Genomic DNA, 21,370 nt, shown 5'->3' with positions numbered 1-21,370 from the left:
ACCAGTAGTGACAGCTCTAATACAGTATTTAAGAGAAACACAATTAGCAAGAAGAATTTCGGTTTTTTTTTTCCCTTATAATACATTTATGACTTAATATCCCTTGGATCACACCTCAGCCCAGTAGATGGAGGTAATACACACTGTTTGTAAACCTCCAATAAAAACCGACAGAAGAAGAAGAGAGCGATATGAAATTCTTTGTGTTTGCTTGGGCAACTTGAAACTCCAACTACCACAATGCATCACTGATACAAACCGGAAGCGGAAGACGTGCACGTGGATGGACACAACACTTGTAAAAAGAGAAAAGGTGCGATACCCGGATACACTGGTTATTTAGTAAGTTTACTTTTGTGTCATACAGAAATATTGTACATGGAGAATGGGTCATGCTGTTAGTGTTTCAGTGGATTGTGAAGTAATCAAATCTGATCAAATCTACACCTTGTATGGGAAGCCAGTCCATTACATCACAGGACAGAATCAGCTTCAGAATTATTGGCACATTGATTGATTTAAAAAAAAAAATGGCGAGGAAATATTAAAAATGCCTTTTGTGCTTAATTAGCTTAAAATCAACAACACCACGTGTCACAATTATTGGCACCCTTCACTTACAACTTTTGTGAAATCTCCCTTTGCCAACCTAACGTTATTGAGGCTGCTTCCCCAGTAATTCATGATGGTGTGGGATATCTGAGATCACTCCTGAAGACATCAGCTTTAGCAGTAGATCTGCAATATGTCTGCCTAGCCTTGTGGAAGCCTCTGGTCACATCCAATAGGTGTACAATCAATGCATTCAGATTGAATGAAATGATTTGGATGTGCTTTTTACAGCTTGCCATAGATTATGGGATTTTTTTTCTTCATTTTATTTTTAGAACATTTGATTTATTCACTGCTATCAGGATGTAAAGAGAATTTCAAGAAATGTAATTAATTATTGCTCAAATAGTGAATATGGGTATTGTCAAGCTTTTTTTTTTTAAGAAAAAAAGTATTAACAACCCCACCTCCAGCCCTTCATAAGATCAGGACTAGTTGGGAGACTGAACTGGGCATCACCTTGACTGATGGGTGGTGGGACGATGCACTCCACGCAATAAATTCATCTTCCTCCTGTGCAAGGCTTACCCTCATTCAGTTTAAGGTTCTGCATAGTTCATTATAGCAAGACCAGATTATCAAGGATTTACCCGAACCTTTCTGACATTTGTGATAGATACTCTCAGGCGCCAGCAGACCTACGGTAGCTCATATGTTCTGGTCGTGCCCGGGCTTGGTGGGGTACTGGAAGTCCTTCTTTGATTTTATGTCAGAGGTACTACAACTAACATTAGTCCCATCGCATCAAATTGCTATTTTTGGAATTCCTGAGGAGGGGGCTAAAATGACTGCTAAACAACTTAATGTTCTATCTTTTGCCTCACTAAGCCCATGTTTACATTAGACCGTATCAGCGGATCATCAGATTAACGTTTTTAAAACGATTAGCGTGCACACAGCAACACCAATACACGATTTGCGTGCACACAGCAATACCAGTACACGGATACGCTTGGCTCCACAGGCATCCTGCGCTCCAAATCACTCCGCCCTGAACAGCGAGTGCCCTCTGGAGGGTGCGCACTCCGGCCTTGCGCAGCTCACAGAGCACGCGAGTGAAGTGAACAAGCTGTGATTCGGGACTGAGCCGCTGTGTGTGTGATCCCAGCGCATATCACTCACCACTTGCAAGTGGAAAGATGGCAAGCCTAAAGACAACCATAACTACACAGTGGGCAGTATTTGCATCAGTCCGCGCCGTTTTTCAGCAGTCGCGTCACATGACCAACGCCAGCGAATCAGGAAGGTGGATGTCACAGTGACGTTGTCCAATGAGACGCCAGCTAGAGCTCAGCACAGCGTATCCGCATATTCTGAATGTTTACACAGCACCGGAGCTGACACGATCTGGATTGAATACGTGGACGCTGGCGGATTCCCGTTTCCCAGCGTTTCCAGGCGGTTTAATGTAAATGGACAGTGCATCCGCAAAGAAAACAAGACAGATACGGTCTAATGTAAACTTGGCCTAATTACCCGTCGTCGAATTCTCCTCCTCTGGAAGAGTCGCTTACCTCCTTCAAACACATCCTGGCTGCAAGACCTGTTATCTTTTTTAAAACTGGAAAAAAACAAATACACCATTCGTGGTTCAACAGACAAATTGTACAGATGTTGGCAACCTCTTATCTCTCACTTCCAAAGAATGCAATCAGTTGCACTGAACTAAAAATATCATAGCATGATGTTTAACGTCTCACTAGAGACCCAGGAAGTACATGCTGACAATATATCATGATGTCCTTTTCTGTGTTTTTTTTTTTTTTTAATTTAGTATTGTTATTATTGTTACTATTATTTTATTATTATTATTATTATTATTATTATTAGTTGTTGTTATTGTTGCTGTTGATAAATGTATGTATTTTCTTGTCTCTGTTCTCTGTAATGGTTTAATGTTGAATAAAAATTGGTTATAAAAAAAGAAGAAAAGTTTTTTCTTAGAAATTTACTGAGGTTAAATTTCAGGCAGACAGCAGGTCTGAAACATACTCATATCATATTTATGCAGAAATATAGAAAATTCTAAAGGGTTCACAAAATTTCAAACAAATTGTACAAATGTTGGCAACCTCTTATCTCTCACAACCTCTTATCTCTCACATGTTCTCCCCGTGTCTGCATGGGTTTCCTCCGGGTGCTCCGGTTTCCCCCACAGTCCAAAGACATGCAGTTAGGTTAACGTGGGCGGCATTGGGCTGAAGTGCCCTTGAGCAAGGTACCTAACCCCTGACTGCTCCCCTGGCGCTCTTGTGTGGCTGCCCACTGCTCTGGGTGTGTGTGCGCGTGTGTTCACTGCTTCAGATGGGTTAAATGCAGATGATGAATTTCACTGTGCATGTGACAAATAAAGGTTTCTTCTTCAATAATTCTCCAGCAATCGTGTATTTGGGTGCCATCTAGTACAGAGTTGTTTGGATTGTATTGTGTCAACTTGTGCTTTAATATTATAATTTTATCTTTTATTCTTTTTATATATTTTTTAGGAATGTGTCCATTAGCTATGTCATACTGATGTACCCAACTCCTATGTACTCCCATGCTGGTCATGGGCCTTTCTCAGATGTGTATGAGCCAGCAGAAGACACTTTCCTTTTGATTGATACCTTGGAGAAAGATGCTGATTTGCTGCAGCGAAGCAAGTGAGTATTACATTTCATTTGCTCCTCTATTACATGTGACTTTGTTAAACAGTCATTCTTACAAATCCTGGTAAACTTCAAATCCAGGACAGGAGTACTTTGATACATGGGTATTTTATTTATATTGTTGGCAAATAAAATAAGGAATCCTAGTTCGTGGAATTGTGGTGCTTGAAATTTTATGTATGAAAATTGTATGAAAACATACAATTTGAAGTTTTGTGAACCCTTTAGAATTTTCTATATTTCTGCATAAATATGATCTGAGTGTGTTTCAGACCTGCTGTCTGCCTTGAGGTTGGCAGTGGCTCAGGTGTAGTCTCTGCTTTTCTGGCATCATTAACTGGAGCAGAAGCATTGTATCTGTGAGTATGTACATGACTTGTGATCAGTATTTTATTTGATGTCAGAATGTTACTTCATTTTTCAAAAACAAAACCCTGACAGTTGTGTAGTGTGTTCTATAACAGTGTATTAGTGCCATTTTAGGTTAAAAAAAGAGAAAGAAATACAGAGCTGGATGAGGGGATAATGTTCAGAGAATCTCTCAGATTCTCAGAACATCCAAGAATAAAATTATAAATTTGCAAGAAGAAAAAAAAAATCAGAAATTCTGATATTGGAAAACTAGTGTTGGTTTTCTTGTCAAGGAACTAGATTGCTTCACTTCGCAAGGTTGGATCAGCATCACACCACAGATGCCACAGCTGAGCTGAGAGTTAGAGACGCAGTCTTTCCTCCTGAATTGTGCAATATACAGTACCAGTCAAAAGTTTGGAAACACCCTCTAATTCAGTGTTTTTTCATTATTTTAAAATTTTCTGAATTGTAGATTAATATTAAAGTCATTGACATTATGAAGAAATATATATGGAATTATTTGGTAAACAAAAAAGTGTTAATCAAACCAGAATATGTTTTATATTTTAGATTCTTCAAAGTAGGCACCTTTTGCTTAGATGACAGCTTTGCACATCTTGGCATTTTCTCAGTCAGCTTTACGAGGTAGTCACCTGGAATGGCTTTCAGTTTACAGCTGTGCCTTGTCAAGAGTTAATTTCTTGAATTTCTTGAGCTCTTAATGTGTTTGAGACCATCAGTTGTGTTGTGAAGAGGTAGAGTTGGTATACAGTGAATGGCCCTATTTGAGTCCTGTTCTAATCCATATTATGCCAAGAACTACTCAACTAAGTAAAGAAAAACGACAGTCCATCATTACTTTCAGAAATGAAGGTCAGTCAGTCCGAAAAATTTCAAGAACTTTGAAAGTATCCCCAGGTGCAGTCACAAAGACCATCAAACGTTATGATGAAACTGGCTCTCATCAGGACCACCCCAGGAAAGGAAGACCTAGGGTTACCTCTGTTGCACGGGATAAGTTCATCAGGGTTACCAGCCTCAGAAACCGCAGGTTAACAGCACCCCAGGTAAGAGCCCACCTAAATGCTTCACAGAGTTCAAGTAGCGCACACATCTCAACATCAACTGTTCAGAGAAGACTGCGTGAATCTGGACTTTATGGTCGAATTGCTGCAAAGAAGCCACTTCTAAGGAAGAACAACAAAAGGAAGAGAATAGCTTGGGCCAAGGAACACAAGGAATGGACATTAGACCAGTGGAAATCTGTCCTTTGGTCTGATGAGTCCAAATTTGAGATTTTTGGTTCCAATCGCCATGTCTTTGTAAGATGCAGAAAAGGTGAGCGGATGGTTCCTACATGTGTGGTTCTCACGGTGAAGTATGGAGGAGGAAGTGTGATGGTATGGGGGTACTTTGCTGGTGACACTGTTGGCGATTTATTCAAAATCGAAGGCACACTTAACCAGCATGGCTACCACAGCATTCTGCAGCGACATGCCATCCCATCTGGTTTGCGCTTAGTGGGCCCATCATTTGTCTTTCAACAGGACAATGACCCAAAACACACCTCTAGGCTATGTAAGGGCTATTTGACCAAGAAAGAGGGTGATGGAGTGCTTCGTCAGATGACGTGGCCTCCACAATCACCTGATCTAAACCCAATTGAGATGGTTTGGGATGAGTTGGACCGCAGAGTGAAGGCAAAGCAGCCAACAAGTGCTCAGCACCTCTGGGAACTCCTTCAAGACCTGTTGGAAAACCATTTTGAGTGATTACCTCATGAAGCTGATTGAGAGAATGTCAAGAGTGTGCAAAGCTGTAATCAAAGCAAAAGGTGCCTACTTTGAAGAATCTAAAATCTAAAACATATTTTGGTTTGATTAACATTTTAAAGTTTACTAAATGATTCCTTACGTGTTGCTGCATAGTCTGGATGACTTCAGTATTAATTTACAATGTAGGAAAAAAAATAAAATATCGAATTTGAAGGTGTTTCCAAACTTTTGACTGGTACTGTATAGAGGATATTACACGGTGGCATGAAGATATGGAGTTTATCTTTAAATAGTGAATGTATATATTATGACTGAGTGAAGCAAATGAGTGACCTACTTTTCAAAACGAGAAGATAAACTTAATATTTTTGTGCCACCATGTAATGTTATTTTGGTCCCAAAGTTGCTTCTCTAACCATTAGGCCATGGCTTCCCCCACATTTCACAAACAAAAAGTACCCAAATTTATTAAAACAATTTATTGATATCCTCATGAGTGACATTGAGAAACATGTCACGATTGTAGGTCTTCATGTTTCGGATGTAAATACAAGTAGCATCTCATCATCTCCAGCCGCTTCATCCTGCTCTACAAGGCAAGCCGGAGCCTATCCCAGCTGACTATGGGCGAAAGGCGGGGTACTCCCTGGACAAGTCGCCAGGTCATCACAGGGCTTACAAGTAGCATATTTCCCAGTAACACACTTGTGTCTATATAATATATATGCTATTTACCAGCTGGGAGGTCCGTATCGTGAAATACCGTGACCGAGGTCTTGAAAGTACTGACTAAGGCCCTCTGGGCTGAGGTCAGTATTCAAGGCCAAGGTCACGGTATTTCACCATACGGACCGACCTTATGCTGGTAAATAATATATATATTTTTTTTCTTTACCAAATTCTAACAGAAAACAAGAGCGCCCGAAAGGGAAAACTGAGCCGAGCTGCCATTTTTAATCCTCATTCACGGCTGTAATGCAAATGGCTTCCTCCTCGGTATACAAGTGCACTTCCATGGCAGGAAAAAAAACTAGATTTTGCTGCCTATGTAGTCCCCTATTTATAAAAAATTGAGTCATTCAGGATTCAGCCATGTTTTTGCTCGGCGTTAGCAACAGTTACAGGTTTTTAGCTTTCTCCTGAAATGTTTTTTTATTTCTTCTTCCTCAGGGTAGTAAAACTCACTTTCGCTGTGAAGACTGTCGTTATCGCTATCCATGCTGTAAAATTAATGCTATTCTCCTGAGAAATGCTGGCAAAAATGTATAAGATTTTTGATAATCTTATAAATAAATCTTATTTTAAAAAAAAAAAGATAAATGTTGACAAAAAATGCTACTATGTTTGTTGTTGTGAACGAGCGAGTTGCCAGAGGTCCATAACCTGGGTCTGTAACTGGGGTCCGTATCGTAGGATACAGACTCACTCGCCAGCCAATCAGAGCGCAGGATTTGATGGAAACCAGACCGCGAAAAAAATAAATAACAGTTATTCCACGAAATTGAGTCATACTTGAGCTGATAGCTGACAAAGTGCGTAGTGCTGAGTTTGCTATAAGCCATGTACAATGAGACTGAGTGGAATAACTGTTTTATTTTATCCATATTCACTTGCTTTTGAGAAATGGAGCATATTTATTTCTTGAAAATTCGATTAAAAAAAACTTTATACAAAATGTCCAACAAAATAATTTCTGCTTAGAATGTAAACAAACCAGTGAAATGACAGTAGCAGTTTGTGAAAAATGCTATAATAATTCTTGAAAAATAAAAAAGATATGTTCTTACCATCAAATACTTTTATTCCATATTTTGTTGCTTTTTGGGGGGGGTTGTTTTCAAGTAGAGTTTTTATTTCGTCCTTGGTTGGTTCAGTAACACGGTCCACCATTTTGTTTTTCTTCTTTAGGTTTTTTTTGACAATTGGCAAACCAACTTAAAGGTGCAATGCCGCCACCGACTGGGCTGGAGTGTGGAACAGGAGATATTGGGGGGCGCTATATAAAGCGGCTAGAGATAATGAGATGAATGAGATGTTTCTGTTCCTTTTAAATACTTGATAACAAAGTGATGTATCTGACTTGATGTGCTCCACCATTTTTTTTTTCTCTGCACACGGTATATGTGCTGATAGCCTAGTAGTAGAGTAGCTGATTAGAGCACGTGATTGCTCATATCCAGTGAATGTGGATAGAATAAAAAAGAATAACCCACTAAGAGATTTTCAACTACATTTCCCAGAATGCACTGTAATGGGGAAGTATGTGATTATCTCAGAGATTATCCAAGTTTTTGTACATTTGTGATATTCTTAAGTGTTCTTGTATATTTGTGACTTTTATATCAGAATTCCTGTTTTCGTAACTGACAGGGATGAGAATTTTCTGCCGATTGGCGGATTTCCGACTTTTTCAGACCAAAATGATCGTTTTTGAGATCGATGTAAATCCGTCGAGAAATTTTCGGGGGCGGGGTGTATGGTTAACGATCTGTGGTCACCTTATAACGTCTTGATTCTTGGTGGGCTCCGGGTTAACACACTCAAGTCTTTCAACATGTCGTAATTAACATTCGCTTTTGCGACAATGTTCGAGTTATTTGCGGTAGAATTTCCGGGAAATCCCATCCCGTGCAGTGTATAAACACAAGTACGCATGCTCTCCACGCGTGGCTTGCAATCGCCGTTCACCGACCGTACACGCTGTTTGACGATACGCATTTGTAACATCGGAAAGACACGTATTCAGGTGGGATATTTTAGCATATCAACAATGGCAAAAGTCCTAGATAAGAAAGAAGAGGATCGAGCGAGGGAGATTGATAAAGGTGCAGGAATAAAGAACTATTTTCAATGGGCTTGGTTAGAAAGAACACTGAATGTCGAGATCGACAAGCAGACTGTCACAACGAAGCTCAGTGATCACATACGGAAAATAGACGTCCCAGGAAAAGTACCTGGCTCATTGTGTTCTGACATGATAAACTACGCTAGTAGAGGGGCAAGGACTATCGAACTTCACATATACACCAAAAAACACAAAGGTAGGTCAAAAATTATTTTGCCTGTTCAATGATTCATTATATTTGTAATGTATATCGCACGAATCAATGCCATGGTGTGTGTGTGTGTATCTCAAATACATGTCATATATAAGTGTGTATCTTTTATAAATGGGGTTAGCTTATCTAATGTAGCATGTTGGGGAGAATCATAGTATCATATCTATATTTCTGATAAAATTTTAGGTATGATACCATGTATAACACTCCTACTTATTGCTCATTTCATAGGGGGACGGGGGGGGAATTGCTGGCATGTGCCGCGTGGGAGCGTCTGCCCAAATTTTTTAGGCCGAGATGAACTTATAGTTTTTGTTTTTAAAAAAATTTCCAATATGTAATGCCAATTGTACATGCCTGTTCTTTAATTCAAAATCACCATCTTGAGCTTCAAATTGACTATATGGTATACGTATTACATTACACAACATCCTGTCCAGATAAAACCTAGTTAGTACACACAGCAGTTGAAAGGGAAGTGATAAGTGATGTTGAATGTTGTCTGCTTAATATGCAAGACCTCCTGCTACCATGATAACATCAGAAGAACGCTTAAGAGAATTATATGATAGAACTTTTTTCTGGTTTGCACTTCATTTTAAAGGATTAGAGTATTCAAAGACATGAATAGCAAAAATGCAGAAATATAATACTGTAGAGCTCGTTTATATTAAAAGGTGCATTGATTTTTTTGAAATCATCAAATGTGAATTGATTAAAAACAAGTATCTTGTACCATATTAATCATTTTCACCTGGTAGTCCACCAATAAGGGGAATTTATTTCCAAATACATTGTAACTTCTTGCTGATGAAATTAATGGTTTTGGGGAAAAAAAAATAGCCAAAAATCATTAGATCCCGCCCCCTGGGCCCTGCTGGGTGCCTGCAGCCCCCAAACCCCCGGCTTTTTTCAGACTTCTCGTCTCGTCTTCTTCTGCTTTATCCGGGACTGGGTCGCGGAGGCAGCAGTCTAAGCATGGAAGCCCAAACTTCCCTTTCCCCAGACACCTCGGCCAGCTCCTCGGGAAGAGCACCGAGGCGTTCCCAGGCCAGCCGAGAGACATAGTCCCTCCAGCGTGTCCTGGGTCTTCCCTGGGGCCTCCTCCCGGGGGGACATGCCTGGAACACCTCCCCAGGGTGGTGTCCAGGAGGCATCCGAAAAAGATGCCCGAGCCACCTCAGCTGATTCCTCTCGATGTGGAGGAGCAGCGGCTCTACTCCGAGCTCCTCCCGAGTGACTGTGCTTCTCACCCTATCTCTAAGGGAGCGCCCAGCCACCCTGCGAAGGAAACTCATTTCAGCCGCTTGTATCCGCGATCTTGTTCTTTCGGTCATTACCCAAAGCTCATGACCATAGGTGAGAGTCGGAACGTAGCTCAACCGGTAAATTGAGAGCTTTGCCTTTTGGCTCAGCTCCTTCTTCACCACGACGGACCAGTAAAGCGACCGCATCACTGCGGAGGCTGCACCGATCCGCCTGTCGATCTCACGCTCCATCCTTCCCTCACTCGTGAACAAGATCCCGAGATACTTAAACTCCTCCACTTGAGGCAGGACTTCTCCACCAACCTGGAGAGGGCAAGCCACCCTTTTCCGGTCGATAACCATGGCCTCGGACTTGGAGGTGCTGATTCTCATCCCAGCCGCTTCACACTCGACTGCAAACCGCCCCAGTGCATGCTGAAGGTCCTGGTTTGAAGAAGCCAACAGGACAATATCATCTGCAGAAAGCAGAGATGAAATCCTGTGGTTCCCAAACAGGATTCCTTCCGGCCCCTGGCTACGCCTAGAAATTCTGTCCATAAAAATTATGAACAGAACCGGTGACAAAGGGCAGCCCTGCCGGAGTCCAACATGCACTGGGAACAGGTCTGACTTACTGCCAGCAATGCGAACCAGACTCCTGCTCCATTCGTACAGGGACCGGACAGCCCTTAGCAAAGAGCCCCGAACCCCATACTCCCGAAGCACCCCCCCCCACACAGAATACCATGGGGGACATGGTCGAATGCCTTCTCCAGATCCACAAAGCACATGTGGACTGGTTGGGCAAACTCCCATGAACCCTCGAGCACCCTATGAAGGGTATAGAGCTGGTCCAGTGGTCCGCGACCAGGACGAAAACCGCATTGTTCCTCCTGGATCCGAGGTTCGACTATTGGTCGAATTCTCCTCTCCAGTACCCTGGAGTAAACCTTCCCTGGGAGGCTGAGAAGTGTGATTTCCCCTATAATTGGAGCACACTCTCCGGTCCCCTTTCTTAAAAAGAGGGACCACCACCCCAGTCTGCCACTCCAGAGGCACTGTCCCCGACCGCCACGCAATGTTGCAGAGGCATGTCAACCAAGACAGCCCCACAACATCCAGAGACTTGAGATACTCAGGGCGGATCTCATCCACCCCCAGTGCCTTGCCACCGAGGAGCTTGCAAACCACCTCAGTGACTTCGGCTTGGGTAATGGACGAGTCCACCTCTGAGTCATCAGCCTCAGTCTCCTCAATGGAAGACATGACAGTGGGATTGAGGAGATCCTCAAAGTATTTCTTCCACCGCCCGACAATGTCCCCAGTCGAGGTCAACAGCTCCCCACCCGCACTGTAAACAGTGTTGGCAGAGTACTGCTTCCCCCTCCTGAGGCGCCGGATGGTTTGCCAGAATTTCTTCGAGGCCAACCGATAGTCCTTCTCCATGGCCTCCCCAAACTCCTCCCAGTTCCGAGTTTTTGCCTCCGCAACTGCCCAAGCTGCAGCACGCCTGGCCTGCCGATACCCGTCAGCTGCCTCAGGAGTCCCGGAGGTCAACGTAGCCCGATAGGACTCCTTCTTCAGCTTGACGGCATCCCTTACTTCTGGTGTCCACCACCGGGTTCGGGGATTGCCGCCACGACAGGCACCGGAGACCTTGCGGCCACAGCTCCGAACAGCTGCGTCCACAATGGAGGTAGAGAACATGGTCCACTCAGACTCAATGTCCCCCGCCTCCCTCGGAAGCTGGGAGAAGCTCTCCCGGAGGTGGGAGTTAAAGACCTCCCCAACAGAGTGCTCGGCCAGACGTTCCCAGCAGACCCTCACCATACGTTTGGGCCTGCCAGGTCTGTCCAGCTTCCTTCTCCACCAGCGGATCCAACTCACCACCAGGTGGTGATCAGTTGACAGCTCAGCCCCTCTCTTCACCCGAGTGTCCAAGACATGGGGCCGGAGATCAGATGAAACGACAACAAAGTCTATCATCAACCTCCGACCTAAGGTGTCCTGGTGCCACGTGCACCTATGGACACCCCTATGCTCGAACATGGTGTTCGTTATGGACATACTGTGACTAGCACAGAAGTCCAATAACAAAACACCACTCGGGTTCAGATCGGGGAGGCCGTTCCTCCCAACCACGCCCCTCCAGGTGTCACTGTTGTCGCCCACGTGAGCATTGAAGTCCCCCAGTAGCACAATGGAGTCCCCAGTCTGAGCACCCCTCAGTACCTCTCCCAGGGACTCCAAGAAGGCCGGATGCTCTATACTGCTATTTGGCCCATAGGCACAAACAACAGCAAGAGCCCTCTCCCCAATCCGAAGGCGCAGAGAGGCGACCCTCTCGTTCACTGGGGTAAACTCCAACACATGGCGGCTGAGCTGGGGAGCTATAAGCAAGCCCACACCAGCCCACCGCCGCTCACCACGGGCGACTCCAGAGAAGTGGAGAGTCCAGCCCCTCTCGAGGAGCTGGGTTCCAGAGCCCAAGCTGTGCGTGGAGGTGAGCCCAACTATCACTAGCCGGTACCTCTCAACCTCCCGCACAAGCTCAGGCTCTTTCCCCCCCAACGAAGTGACATTCCATGTCCCAACAGCTAGCCGCTGTGTCCGGGGATCAGGTCGTCGAGGCCCCTGCCTTCGACTGCCACCCAATCCACACTGCACCAGTCCCCTACTGCTACCTCTGTGGGTGGCACAGACTTTTTTTCAGACTTTTTTAATATTTTTCATTCTCATCCCTGAACTGAGGAATTTACAATCTCAGAGAATATCCACTTTTTTTTCTCATAAATTTATGAATCTTGGAAATTCTCAATATTACCCTCTCACTCAGCTCTGTGGGTTTTTTTGTTTGTTTGTTTCTTTGTTTTATACTCTGCCATAGTGTTCTCCCAAAGTTAAAAAGAAAACTAGCAATATTAATTCTGAGTAAATGATAAGTCATGTCAATGTTTCTGCTTTTGTGTGGGCAGAAATTGTTCCTGATAAATGTGCTCTATGCTTCACTGGCATAGTTTTGATTAATTTTTCCTGTAGGCCTACAGCATAGTATAAAACTCACTGTGGTTCTAGGCCAAAGTGAATACATGTTTTCATTGTACCTTGCCTAATTTTGATATTTTGTGCACGTTGAAGCTGCACTGACTTGAACCCGGCAGCAGCTCAGTGCACAGCAGAGACGTCTCGCCGCAATAATGTTAACCTGCAGCCAGTTATAACTGACTTGGTGAGGTACACTTAACTCTCTCTGCTTTCCTTGCTCTTGGACCGTTTGGCTAGAATTGTTTATGCATGTGATACTAATCAGTACTGCAATACATTGTGCTATTGAAGGTGGATAATATCATCAGAGAGACTTTAAAATACTGTAACGACCTCTACATTCAGTTCAGGAAGTTTCTAGAAAATGTGAACAGCATTTTTATGCATTAAGTATTTTTTGTTCCTGAAACAACTGTCCCATTTGGAAGGACATCTTCTAAGGTACACTGCAACCCCGCTATAATGAACTCTCTTACTATTAACTTTCGCATATAACAAACTAAGTTTGTGTCCCCTGCCTTTAATGACAATGAGTTGGAGTCTTAAAAAAAATCACTGTGTCACATCCATGTGGTGTGCGCACAGCGCCATTAGGATTAATTGCAGTCCTATGCACCTGTTCCGGATTAGAGCACAATCACAGCGTGCTTATAAGGACTCTCTAAACACATAGACTACACACTGTGTACCTAGTGTCTCACATTACCAAGCCTTGTATCTGTGTATTGCATCTTCTTTTCGTCTTTGCCTCTGCCATTCTGTTTGTGCCTCGCTTTACCATTGCCTGTTTCACGACCCTGCCTTTGTCTTACAGTTTGCCTGCCTGTTTGTAAATAAACACTCTTCCTGCAACTACATCCATCATTCGCCTGCTTACATGTCACACTGAACCAATTCTGCAGTCAAGTTAGCAATATGTAATAATGTGATAAAACAAAGGCTTAAATATCCTTGCTTAGGTGTCGATCACAGACAAGTATTGAGAATGGTGATCAAAGGATCAATTAAAAGAATGAAATAACTGCTGATACCACTAAACTTGACACCAAGTTAAAGCGCACTGACAGCATTTTTATCCACCCCGCCCAGCCCTGCAGCACAACATAACATCATCGGTGATTTGCAACACATGAATGAAATGAACAGTGAAGATTTGGAAAATATAGCGAGTCAGTAGGTGGACACTGACAAAGATACACCCAGTAACCTTCATCATTTCCATAACAGATGAAGAAATCATCGCCTCCATTTGTGATCCTTTAACTCAGTCAGTGAACTGCGACAGTGACTTGGAAGGAGAAATTTGTGATAAGGAGAATGTGCTTAAAATTTCACATATAATGTGAGCGTTTGGTGTGACAAGTGGGTCCATTTCAGAATTATGAACTTTTCAGTATAACAAACCATTTGGATGTCCCCCAAGATGTTCGTTATAGCGGGGCTGCAGTGCATTTTATTTTGGCTGAAGTCTTAAAGCAGAATTTCATGTAGCTAACGTATTCTTTGTAATGTATTGATTAACATACTTAAGGTATGTCTGTTTACAGAGATATAGAATTTATCATGGTAGTTAATTTTAGGTAGTTTACATGGTCAATGAATGATTGAGTAATGACCAGTTATTGGTCAGATTGGAACAGACAGAGTAAATATCCAAATACAGTATTATGAATGAAGATAAAGTGTGCAGTTATCATGACTTCTTAATTATAATTTTCCCATCTAAGCATGCTCTATTTCAGGATTTTCAGGCACTGCCTTTTTGCTTTTATGCAAACTTGCCTATTTCATCATTACTTAATACAGATGTGAATGTAAGAAGGGTGGGTTTTTTTTTCCTTCCTCAGGCTGAGTGTCTGTTGCCCAGATTGAATGGAATGGTGGATGTTCTTCTTTTCAATCCTCCATATGTAGTTACACCATCTGAGGAGGTATGATTCATTAATGCTAAATTGGTTACCGTTTGTAAAGTAATGGTGTTAAAATTTGGTGTTTGCTGATCTGTATACGTACTTTAGCTGTAAAAATCTTATGCTGCAAAGGACTTACAGTACCAGACAAAACTTTGGACACGCCTTCTAAGGCAGTGTTTTTTCTTTATTTTTTATTAATTAAAAGACACTTCATGTCTTAAAGTAATGATGGATGTCGTTTCTCTTTACTTAGTTGAGCGGTTCTTGACATAATATGGATTACTACAGTTGTGGAATAGGGCTATTTACTGTATATTATTTACTATTTATTGTTTGATCTCGGATGCATTGAGAAGGCAAGGAACTCGTCCACTCATTAACTTTTGATGAGGCACACCTGTTAATTGAAAAGCGTTCCAGGTGACTACCTCATGAAACTGGTTAAGATAATGCCAATAGTGTACAAAATGTCAAGGTAAACAGTGGCTGCTTTGAAGAACCTAAAGTATAAAACATATTTTGTTTTTTTAACACACTTTTTGTTTACCAGATAATTCCATATATGTTCCATATGTTATTTCATAGTTTTGATATCTTCAGGATTGTTCAGCAATGTAGAAAATAGTCAAAATACAGAAACACCTATGCATGAGTAATAAGTGTCAAATTTTGTCTGGTACTTTAAATCAGATGTGGGAAGTTGAACTTGTAATTCTTTGTAAATCATTTTTAACCTTGGCACATTTGACATATAAATGCGGGGGGGAGATGAACAGCTTTTGTTAGCAACAAGCTAGCCAGATAATTGTGATGTTTATTTTCCTCATCAAAACAGTAAACTGTATAGTTTGCATTGTTATAGATTTAATAAACAAATATGTTTGCATGCTGATTGATCTAAAGCACATACTTGTGTATGCACAGAATAACTCATTTAAAGGTAAGAAATCCTACTTTGTTTACTAATGATGCTGTGTACAGCCATGTTTATTTGATGTCACTTCGTGAACTTGGGATTGAGAAGACCATCTCGAATTTGAGTAGGAATTCCAGGTTGAGGGGGCTGTTTTGTTTCTTTGGATTTTCCCTCGTCAAACATCAGATGTTTTTAGTGAAATGCAGTATGAGATACCATGAAGCTTGTGTGCCGTTGATGTTTTTAGCCCATATGTTTTCTAAATGTGGTTTCTGATTTCCTTTTGTTTTTTATCCAGACATTCTGAGAAAGCCATGGAAAGTACCACTGAAATTAACTGAGAGTGCATTAACTTTGATGTGTATGTAGAATAATGAGCCGCACAATTTCTTTTGGTCTAATATTGTTGAACTTTTGTACACAGGTGGGCAGTCATGGCATTGAGGCATCCTGGGCAGGAGGAAAGGGAGGAAGGGAGGTGATGGATAGATTCTTCCCCATGGTTTCACAGTTATTATCCAAACAGGGCCTCTTCTACCTTGTTACAGTGTCGGATAACAAACCAGGTAGGAGAATCTGAGAGAATGTTCGAGTTATCAGTTAATATAAAAGCCGTACTTTGATGGTATTCAAAGCGATTCTGGGATTTTTTTTTTTTTTTTAAACCTGGACCCTATTTTCTCATCTCTTTGGGCCCATATATTTACTAGAACAAAAACTATTGTAAACAAGTGGTTTACTCTGACGCAGATGATTTCACAATAAGATTACATTGTATAGCCTTTTTGCAGTTGCTGGTTATAGTGTTGTAACTGAATACTGGAACAATTTTAATTGTCTAGTCCCTAGCAAATATTTGGACCCACAGAGATGGGGAAAATAGGGCCCAGATTAAAAACTCCCAGAGTTTTCCTTTAAAGGCTTCTTTGTTAGTGTTTTCAGTATAATACTGTAAATAATGTTACAGATGTTCCTGATTGCCATAACAGGAAAAAATATCTCCTGTTTCACATTGATTGTTGAACATTTGAAATGAATATAATCAAGCAAACTGATTTTGGTGCCATGTTAGCAAAAGTTCCATAGCCCTAATTGGCTAATGTTCGTTTTTTTGGAAGCTATGAAATGAATGTTATGAGGATATTGCATTAATAACATCAAGAAACACATATATAATAGAAACATATAATATTAACATATTATAGAAAAACTCTAAATTAGATAATCTGTACAAACAAGATGCTTGGAATGGTTGAACACTGAACAATATTTTTAATAAAATTTCTCCCTGTTGATGAATGACCAAGGGAATTTGGCATGTGGTAGGAATGACATCCTGTGATGTTCTTTGACGCATCTCGATAAAATCAGTCTTGCACTGACTGTACTACTGTCCTGGAGCAGATTGGCTACATTGTGCAAGATGCCACGTAAATTGGACAGCATCCTCCTCTCCAGTCGCTAGAGTGTGTAGCTTCACCCCACAACATTACTGGCCTTGAGGATTGGTTTGTTGAGTCCATTGGTGTCGATTACCTTCAGCCCACTGCCCCAGCAAATAATGCTTGATGCTTTAGGCATGCTTTTGTAACTTTTAGGCCACGGAGCAGCCTTGGCCTAAAGGTTAGAGAAGCAGCCTTGGCCCCATAGGGTCACTGGTTCAGTTTCCTGGACCGGCAAGAAAGTTCACTGCTGAAGTGTCTTTGAGTAAGGCACCTAACCCCAGACTGCTCCCCAAAGCACTGTGTGTGTGTGTGTGTGTGTGTTCATTGTACGTTACTCTGGATAAGAGCTTCTGCTAAATGCCTGTAATGTAATGATTGATGATGCTCAATCGGATTGAGATCTGGGGAATTTGGAGGCCAAGGCAACACCTTGAACTCTTTGTCATGTTAAATAAACCAATCCTGAACAATTTTTGCAGTCTGGCAGGGCGCATTCTCCTGCTGAAAGAGAAGAAGAAACCTTTATTCAAGCACAGTGAAATTCATCCTCTGCATTTAACCCATCTGAAGCAGTGAACACACACAGAGCAGTGGGCAGCCACACCAGAGTGCCTGGGGAGCAGTCAGGGGTCAGGTACCTTGCTCAAGGGCACCTCAGCCCAAGGCCACCCCATGTCAACCTAACTGCATGTCTTTGGATTGTGGGGGAAACCGGCGCACCCGGAGGAAACCCACGCAGACATGGAGAACATGCAAACTCCACACAGAAAGGCCCTCGCCGGCCGCTGGGTTCGAACCCGGAAACTTCTTGCTGTGAGGCAACTGTGCTAACCACTACACCACCGTGCCGCCAGACCTTCACTGGTGGCCACTGCCATTAGGGAATATCATTGTAATGAAGGGGGTGTACTTGGTCTGCAACAATGTTTAGGTAGGTGTTGCCTGTCAAAACAACAACTACATGAGTGGTAGAACTCCGAAGTTTCCCAGCAGAGCATTGCCCACAGCATCATACTGGCTCCACCAACATGCCATCTCTTCCCTAGGAAAGCATATGCACCCAGCTGTCCACATGATGTAAAAGAACATGCTTCATCAGACCAGGACAGCTTCTTCCCATTACTCCATGGTCCAGTTCTGATGCTCATGTGCCCATTGTAGGTGCTTTCAGTGGAGGACAGGGATCAGCATGAGCACTCTGACCGGTCTGCAGCTACACAGCAGTTTGTGCTCCAGTAGGTCTTTTGTGGGATTGGAATAGACCTTTACTCCCCATGTGCATCAGTGAGCCTTGGGTGCTGATGACCCTGTCCCCGGTTAACCAGTTGTCCTTCCTTGGACCACCTTTGGTCGGTTCTAACCCTGCATACCTGGAACACCTGACAAGACCTGCTGTTTAGGAGATGCTCTGACCCGTTGTCTAGCCATCACAACTTGACCCTTGTCAAAGTCCTTCAGATCCTTACGCTTTCCCATTTTTCCTGCTTCCAACCCATCAACTTTGTGAACTGACTGTTCACTTGCTGCCTGATATATCCCACTCATTACAGGTGCCATTGTAATCACTGTTTTTTCTGCCACCTTTCAGTGATTTTAATGTTATGGCTGATTTTGGTGTATAATTTATATGATCATTTGAGCAGTGATGTATCAACTAACTTCATTTTGCTGATGGGTATTATACTGCAGGCTGTGCTTGAGGGCTTTGAAACAAAGGGGCATAAATTTACATTTTTGGAAGTTCCAAGCCCTCATAGTTTGACACTTCAGGGCTCAAAATTTGCGGTGGTCCGGTCGCCCGAGGCGACTTAATTTGTCATTTGGTGGGTAATTCCTGTCACTAGCCAGCCCGGCTGACTAGTTGAAAATAAAAAAATAGATATGAAGCGAAGATTCAGACTAGGGCTGTGCGATATATCGAATATACTCAATATATCTCTGAAAATTCTGTGTGAGATACATATAATTTATTATATCGTAACTATCGAGTATTTTATGGTCATCTGCCGACTTGCGTTTGTTTAAAACCTTTTCTGGTGGTTTTCTCCCTGTCCCTCAGGCAGTAACGTGAGAGGCTGCCTAAGGGTAAAAAAAAAAAACAATAACGTCACGCACTCACCAACCAATCCCAGGCGACATCTCGGTGCTGAAAGGAACTTGCGGGAAGATTTTCTAGTTTCGGTTTACAGCGCTGACTCAGTTTGTGCAATCGCTGGTGTTGCATAGGCTACCGTGTAAGCTCTGTCAATTTCAGCAACAAATTAAAAATGGAAGTGGACAAATTGGTTCCTAAAAGAACTAGTAAGGGGTCAGTCATCTGGCGTTTTTTTTGGGTATCGCGAGGAGGACGTGGAACAGCAAATGCCAATTTGTAAAGTGTGCAAAAAAAACAGTATCAAAATACTTGGGTCTTGAAATAAATGCACATTAATCATGAACAATGGTAACTACTTTCTTTTTTGTGTTATTTTTGACAGAAGTAAAATTCATACATGAACAAATTTTGGCGAGTTGATTTTCTGTTTGGCTAGTTACTTTGGAAGGTAACTAGTCCGGCTGGCTGGTGAAAAAATATATGAATTTCGAGCCCTGCACTTCCAATTGCAATGCAGTGATATTAATTTAGTTTGAATTTTGTTTTTTCTACCCTTTTGTCTAGAGGAGATTCTGTCTCTGCTTGGTGAATCCGGGTTAAGAGGAAAGGTGTGTCTGTCTCGTCAGGCGGGGAGAGAAAAGCTATCCATTCTGCGCTTCAGCAAGAGCGACATCACAGGACTGTGAATACTACAGTCCTAGTTACACTACATACTGACTGTAATCCAAAAAAGTAGAGTGAAGCAAAAAAAAAAAAAAAGCGGCAGTAAAAGTTAACTTCCATGTAAAGTTACAGTTATCACAAGAAAATACTGCACTGGTGTCCTGTTCTTGCTTTACAATGCTAGGCTTTGCAAGGTTCTATATCTTGTATAGCTGTAATGTTGGTAAATTTTGATCTGGCAGTGTAACCTTGGACATCCTTAAAGGAGGCATAACGGGACACAATGAAAGACCTTTTTTGAAGAATTTCTGATAGCCAGCTGGACTTAGTGTAAGAATTAAGTAAAGACGGAATGGCAACAGGGACCTTTTTGCCAGTGTAAATGATGGCTCAGTTGTCAGTGTGTTAGAGCTCTGCTCTTTGAAGGCTTGAACATACAGCTAGTGGTGGTGATGGGGTATGGCTTCCACTAGTTGAAGACTAACCTGGTTCAAAAGGATGAGCTGCAGTTCTGAAGATGAAGGACCCGTTTGATGAAGTAATGTAGGGGGCACAAAAGGCAGCAGCTTCTGTACCACATTCTATACAATGGAATATTGAAGTGGAGACAAGACAGCATAATGTGCCGTGAGTAATTCTTGTGTTGAAATCTCTCCTAGTATGTTGCTTAAATCTTAACTGACACTTCAATGAAAATAAACGTGTTGAACATGGATATGACCCCTACAAAATGATGTTGATGTGACTAGGTGCATCTGTGCATTCAGTCTTACTTGCATGCTGTGTTCTTGAAGATCCATGCTAACAGAGGCCTACTGTTGTATACCTTTTTTTGGTAGTGTTAAAGCAAAACTATTTTAATTATGCTTTAGTACAACTGATTTGGGAACTGGTTTGTCCTTTAAACATTGTGGTGATGGAATTACAAATGTGTGGAGCAGAAGTGAATGTGAATGAGGAAATGAGCTGGAACTTTGAGAGCCTGATTGCTTGAAAGTATGGAGTTGCTGAGGGGGGAGCGAGCCACTGAAACAGCTGTAAAAGCTCTTCCTTCAATGTGTTGATTTCCAAGTCAAGCAAGGAAGTATTTAGTACAAATGGAAGCATTTATGTTTGACACACTCAGTGCAAGAGACTGTCATGGAGAGACTCCATCCCAAACTGGGAATTTATAGAAAGAAGACTCCCACATTGTCTTTCACCCAATATTTACTACATAACTCCATACTTTAGTCCAACAGAAATGGCAGTAAAGTAATTTTGTTATGGACTCTCAAGTACAATGTTTGGCAGCAGAACAAAGTTTGTGAAATTGTCTATTGGGGGCACTACAATGAACATATCTATTTCAAGAACTGCTTCAGCTAAAAAATCTGATGTACTTTGCCCAATTTAACCTACATTTACTTAAGTGCAATTTGGCTAGCTCACCCAAATAGCCACCAAACAGCCAATCAAATTTCAGCAGCCAATATTCGTCACTGTGAATGCACCAACTTCATGAAATTTTATAGGCTCATTTGTAATGGCACATAGAATCTATGTACCAAATATGAAACAACTTGGCCATGAGGGGCATTGTAATAAGCACATTTACA

At 42.1% G+C, this 21,370-nt stretch overlaps 1 protein-coding gene across 5 annotated transcripts; it reads left to right on the top strand.

Annotated features, from left to right (window-relative positions):
• The first annotated feature begins 254 nt into the window (after nucleotides 1-254).
• Nucleotides 255-20,487, top strand: n6amt1 (N-6 adenine-specific DNA methyltransferase 1). 5 transcript variants are annotated; one of them, XM_060898636.1, is made up of 8 exons: nucleotides 267-342; nucleotides 2,771-2,830; nucleotides 3,099-3,254; nucleotides 3,533-3,619; nucleotides 12,834-12,924; nucleotides 14,588-14,671; nucleotides 15,994-16,135; nucleotides 19,674-20,487. In XM_060898636.1, the coding sequence occupies exons 3-8, from the start codon at nucleotides 3,127-3,129 to the stop codon at nucleotides 19,793-19,795; spliced, it is 654 nt and encodes a 217-aa protein (XP_060754619.1). In that variant the 5' UTR covers nucleotides 267-342; nucleotides 2,771-2,830; nucleotides 3,099-3,126; the 3' UTR covers nucleotides 19,796-20,487. The 5 variants fall into 5 exon arrangements, with proteins under 5 accessions (XP_060754620.1, XP_060754623.1, XP_060754622.1 ...); XM_060898638.1 differs by having other exon boundaries at nucleotides 289-313; XM_060898637.1 differs by lacking the exon at nucleotides 2,771-2,830 and having other exon boundaries at nucleotides 255-342.
• Nucleotides 20,488-21,370: the final 883 nt, after the last annotated feature.

Source organism: Neoarius graeffei, chromosome 18 (assembly GCF_027579695.1).
Source record: "Neoarius graeffei isolate fNeoGra1 chromosome 18, fNeoGra1.pri, whole genome shotgun sequence".
NCBI lineage: Eukaryota > Metazoa > Chordata > Actinopteri > Siluriformes > Ariidae > Neoarius > Neoarius graeffei.
This window is presented reverse-complemented; position numbering and strand designations above follow the sequence as displayed.